Raw genomic sequence first — 6,000 nt, forward strand, 5'->3', positions numbered from 1 at the left:
ATACCTCCACTGCTGTGATCACATGATGTGTCATCCATGACGTCACTACTGCATACCTCCACCGCTGTGATCACATCATGTGTCATCCATAATGATGTCACTACTGCATACCTCCACCGCTGTGATCACATGTGTCATCCATAATGATGTCACTACTGCATACCTCCACCGCCGTGATCACATGATGTGTCACCATAATGATGTCACTACTGCATACCTCCACCGCCGTGATCACATGATGTGTCACCATAATGATGTCACTACTGCATACCTCCACCGCTGTGACCACATGATGTGTCATCATAATGATGTCACTACTGCATACCTCCACCTCCGTGACCACATGATGTGTCACCATAATGACATCACTACTGCATACCTCCACCGCTGTGATCACATGTGTCATCCATAATGACATCACTACTGCATACCTCCACCGCTGTGACCACATGATGTGTCATCATAATGATGTCACTACTGCATACCTCCACCTCCGTGACCACATGATGTGTCACCATAATGACATCACTACTGCATATCTCCACCGCTGTCACCACATGATGTGTCACCATAATGATGTCACTACTGCATACCTCCACCGCCGTGATCACATGATGTGTCATCCATAATGACGTCACTACTGCATACCTCCACCGCTGTGACCACATGATGTGTCATCCATAATGACGTCACTACTGCATACCTCCACCGCTGTGATCACATGATGTCATCCATAATTACATCACTACTGCATACCTCCACAGCTGTGATCACATGATGTGTCATCCATAATGACGTCACTACTGCATACCTCCACCGCTGTGACCACATGATGTGTCATCCATAATGACGTCACTACTGCATACCTCCACCGCTGTGACCTCATGATGTGTCATCCATAATGACGTCACTACTGCATACCTCCACCGCCGTGACCTCATGATGTGTCATCCATAATGACGTCACTACTGCATACCTCCACCGCCGTGACCACATGATGTGTCATCCATAATGATGTCACTACTGCATACCTCCACCGCCGTGATCACATGATGTGTCATCCATAATGACGTCACTACTGCATACCTCCACCGCCGTGATCACATGATGTGTCATCCATAATGACGTCACTACTGCATACCTTCACCGCCGTGATCACATGATGTGTCATCCATAATGACGTCACTACTGCATACCTCCACCGCCGTGATCACATGATGTGTCAACCATAATGACGTCACTACTGCATGCCTCCACCGCCGTGATCACATGATGTGTCATCCATAATGACGTCACTACTGCATACCTCCACCGCTGTGATCACATGATGTGTCAACCATAATGACGTCACTACTGCATACCTCCACCGCTGTGACCACATGATGTGTCATCCATAATGACGTCACTACTGCATACCTCCACCGCCGTGATCACATGATGTGTCATCCATAATGACGTCACTACTGCATGCCTCCACCGCCGTGATCACATGATGTGTCATCCATAATGACGTCACTACTGCATACCTCCACCGCCGTGATCACATGATGTGTCATCCATAATGACGTCACTACTGCATACCTCCACCGCTGTGATCACATGATGTGTCAACCATAATGACGTCACTACTGCATACCTCCACCGCTGTGACCACATGATGTGTCATCCATAATGATGTCACTACTGCATACCTTCACCGCTGTGATCACATGATGTGTCATCCATAATGACGTCACTACTGCATACCTCCACCGCTGTGATCACATGATGTCATCCATAATTACATCACTACTGCATACCTCCACCGCTGTGATCACATGATGTGTCATCCATAATGACGTCACTACTGCATACCTCCACCGCTGTGACCTCATGATGTGTCATCCATAATGACGTCACTACTGCATACCTCCACCGCTGTGACCACATGATGTGTCATCCATAATGATGTCACTACTGCATACCTCCACCGCTGTGATCACATGATGTCATCCATAATTACATCACTACTGCATACCTCCACCGCTGTGACCACATGATGTGTCATCCATAATGATGTCACTACTGCATACCTCCACCGCTGTGATCACATGATGTGTCACCATAATGATGTCACTACTGCATACCTCCACCGCCGTGATCACATGATGTGTCATCCATAATGGCGTCACTACTGCATACCTCCACCGCTGTGATCACATGATGTGTCATCCATAATGGCGTCACTACTGCATACCTCCACCGCTGTGATCACATGATGTGTCATCCATAATTGCGTCACTACTGCATACCTCCACCGCTGTGATCACATGATGTGTCATCCATAATTACATCACTACTGCATACCTCCACCGCTGTGATCACATGATGTGTCATCCATAATGGCGTCACTACTGCATACCTCCACCGCCGTGATCACATGATGTGTCATCCATAATGGCGTCACTACTGCATACCTCCACCGCTGTGATCACATGATGTGTCATCCATAATGGCGTCACTACTGCATGCCTCCACCGCTGTGATCACATGTGTCATCCATAATGACGTCACTCCTGTGTACAATCACATGATGCATCTGTAGGGATATCATTACACTGGCCATAATTATGGATGGCACGTGACGTGGTGAGTTCATTGTTACAAAGTATGTTAAGAATAAAGTGTCTTATGTGTCAGCTTCACACCGCGCAGGCGCACAGCCTCCTGGGCTAAGCCTCGCACCTGACACACAGGACACACTTACATGGCTTCTTCGCATCCTTGATCTTCATATTGGCCAGTTGAGCCCTCTCCTCCCTGTGGAGACAAGGCACAGTTACACTCCGGTCCTCCTGCCAGACACTGACGCAGCCTCAGTCATAGAGCCGCCTGTCAGTGCAATCATCACACGCAGGCCCCGCCCCCACCCGAGCCATGAACAGTCACAACATCCTGTCAGGGGAAGCCCCGCCCGGGGTGACGTCACCGCATGCTTCGCAGAGCTCGCTGGGAATTGTAGTTTATAGAAACTATGTAACCGGAGCGAATTCAGCGAACCACACATCCCTATTGACAGCACATTTTCGCTTACCTGCACGCCTGAGTGTCGGGAGCTGCGCAGGCGGAGGAATGGGGTTAGTTACTAGCGGCTTCTGCTGGCGAGGCGAAGGGAGCGGCGGTCCGCGCGGCACAGGGAACGAAGTGCAGTCATACAGCTGATGGAGGGGGAGACAAGCTCACGCCAGCCGCGCGATGGCCAATGGGCTGAGGCCGAGGCGCGGCGACCAATGAGGAGCAGCGACCAATGAGGAGCAGGGCTGCTGTGGAATGATGACTACAGACGGGCAGCGCAGCCGTCTATTGTGTGAGGAGGAGGGCGGTGCGGCAATGGCGGAGCAACAGCTGTAGTGGCGGAGGGGAAGCTTGTGTGGCGGCTGGCGACGTTACATTGTGTAACCCTCAGGCATATGCTGAAGACTCCGCAATTCGTCCAGTGTTTATTAAAATGGCGTCTGCTGCTTAACAATATGAGCTCTAGCTGGCCACTGTCTCTACAGTAATGGCTCAGTGTAAATAACATGGATGACAATACAGGCTAGTGCTGCCCCAGGGCTCTCCTCATGTATCCTGAGAGGAGGGACGAGGGTGACAGTACAGGCTAGTGCTGCCCCAGGGCTCTCCTCATGTATCCTGAGAGGAGGGACGAGGATGAGAGTACAGGCTAGTGCTGCCCTAGGGCTCTCCTCATGTATCCTGAGAGGAGGGACGAGGATGAGAGTACAGGCTAGTGCTGCCCTAGGGCTCTCCTCATGTATCCTGAGAGGAGGGACGAGGATGAGAGTACAGGCTAGTGCTGCCCTAGGGCTCTCCTCATGTATCCTGAGAGGAGGGACGAGGATGACAATACAGGCTAGTGCTGCCCCAGGGCTCTCCTCATGTATCCTGAGAGGAGGGACGAGGATCACAGTACAGGCTAGTGCTGCCCCAGGGCTCTCCTCATGTATCCTGAGAGGAGGGACGAGGATGAGAGTACAGGCTAGTGCTGCCCTAGGGCTCTCCTCATGTATCCTGAGAGGAGGGACGAGGATGAGAGTACAGGCTAGTGCTGCCCCAGGGCTCTCCTCATGTATCCTGAGAGGAGGGACGAGGATGACAGTACAGGCTAGTGCTGCCCCAGGGCTCTCCTCATGTATCCTGAGAGGAGGGACGAGGATGACAGTACAGGCTAGTGCTGCCCTAGGGCTCTCCTCATGTATCCTGAGAGGAGGGACGAGGATGAGAGTACAGGCTAGTGCTGCCCCAGGGCTCTCCTCATGTATCCTGAGAGGAGGGACGAGGGTGACAGTACAGGCTAGTGCTGCCCCAGGGCTCTCCTCATGTATCCTGAGAGGAGGGACGAGGGTGACAGTACAGGCTAGTGCTGCCCCAGGGCTCTCCTCATGTATCCTGAGAGGAGGGACGAGGATGACAGTACAGGCTAGTGCTGCCCTAGGGCTCTCATCATGTATCCTGACAGGAGGGACGAGGATCACAGTACAGACTAGTGCTGCCCTAGGGCTCTCATCATGTATCCTGAGAGGAGTGACGAGGATGACAGTACAGGCTAGTGCTGCCCCAGGGCTCTCATCATGTATCCTGAGAGGAGGGACGAGGATGACAGTACAGGCTAGTGCTGCCCCAGGGCTCTCATCATGTATCCTGAGAGGAGGGACGAGGATGACAGTACAGGCTAGTGCTGCCCTAGGACTCTCCTCATGTATCCTGAGAGGAGGGACGAGGATCACAGTACAGGCTAGTGCTGCCCCAGGGCTCTCATCATGTATCCTGAGAGGAGGGACGAGGGTGACAGTACGGGCTAGTGCTGCCCCAGGGCTCTCATCATGTATCCTGAGAGGAGGGACGTGGATGACAGTACAGGCTAGTGCTGCCCCAGGGCTCTCATCATGTATCCTGAGAGGAGAGACGAGGATGACAGTACAGGCTAGTGCTGCCCTAGGACTCTCCTCATGTATCCTGAGAGGAGGGACGAGGATCACAGTACAGGCTAGTGCTGCCCCAGGGCTCTCATCATGTATCCTGAGAGGAGGGACGAGGGTGACAGTACAGGCTAGTGCTGCCCTAGGGCTCTCCTCATGTATCCTGAGAGGAGTGACGAGGATGACAGTACAGGCTAGTGCTGCCCCAGGGCTCTCCTCATGTATCCTGAGAGGAGGGACGAGGGTGACAGTACAGGCTAGTGCTGCTCTAGGGCTCTCATCATGTATCCTGAGAGGAGTGACGAGGATGACAGTACAGGCTAGTGCTGCCCTAGGGCTCTCATCATGTATCCTGAGAGGAGTGACGAGGATGACAGTACAGGCTAGTGCTGCCCCAGGGCTCTCATCATGTATCCTGAGAGGAGGGACGAGGATGACAGTACAGGCTAGTGCTGCCCCAGGGCTCTCATCATGTATCCTGAGAGGAGGGACGAGGATGACAGTACAGGCTAGTGCTGCCCTAGGACTCTCCTCATGTATCCTGAGAGGAGGGACGAGGATCACAGTACAGGCTAGTGCTGCCCCAGGGCTCTCATCATGTATCCTGAGAGGAGGGACGAGGATCACAGTACAGGCTAGTGCTGCCCTAGGACTCTCCTCATGTATCCTGAGAGGAGGGACGAGGATCACAGTACAGGCTAGTGCTGCCCCAGGGCTCTCATCATGTAGCCTGAGAGGAGGGACGAGGATGACAGTACAGGCTAGTGCTGCCCTAGGACTCTCCTCATGTATCCTGAGAGGAGGGACGAGGATCACAATACAGGCTAGTGCTGCCCCAGGGCTCTCATCATGTAGCCTGAGAGGAGGGACGAGGATGACAGTACAGGCTAGTGCTGCCCCAGGGCTCTCCTCATGTATCCTGAGAGGAGGGACGAGGATCACAGTACAGGCTAGTGCTGCCCCAGGGCTCTCATCATGTATCCTGAGAGGAGGGACGAGGATGACAGTACAGGCTAGTGCTGCCCTAGGGCTCTCCTCATGT

At 52.9% G+C, this 6,000-nt stretch overlaps 1 protein-coding gene across 1 annotated transcript in view; it reads right to left on the reverse strand.

Moving 5' to 3' along the window:
- Window positions 1–3,211, reverse strand: part of PANK3 (pantothenate kinase 3) — a 160,837-nt gene extending 157,626 nt beyond the window's left edge. Inside the window, exons 1-2 of the mRNA XM_069763863.1 lie at window positions 3,074–3,211; window positions 2,747–2,799 (exon numbers count right to left, since the gene is read on the reverse strand). Coding sequence (XP_069619964.1) covers window positions 2,747–2,774 — 28 coding nt within the window. The 5' untranslated portion in view covers window positions 2,775–2,799; window positions 3,074–3,211. The remainder of the gene's footprint in view (window positions 1–2,746; window positions 2,800–3,073) is intronic.
- Window positions 3,212–6,000: the final 2,789 nt, after the last annotated feature.

The sequence above is a fragment of the Ranitomeya imitator genome, chromosome 4 (assembly GCF_032444005.1).
Source record: "Ranitomeya imitator isolate aRanImi1 chromosome 4, aRanImi1.pri, whole genome shotgun sequence".
Classification (NCBI taxonomy): Eukaryota; Metazoa; Chordata; class Amphibia; order Anura; family Dendrobatidae; genus Ranitomeya; species Ranitomeya imitator.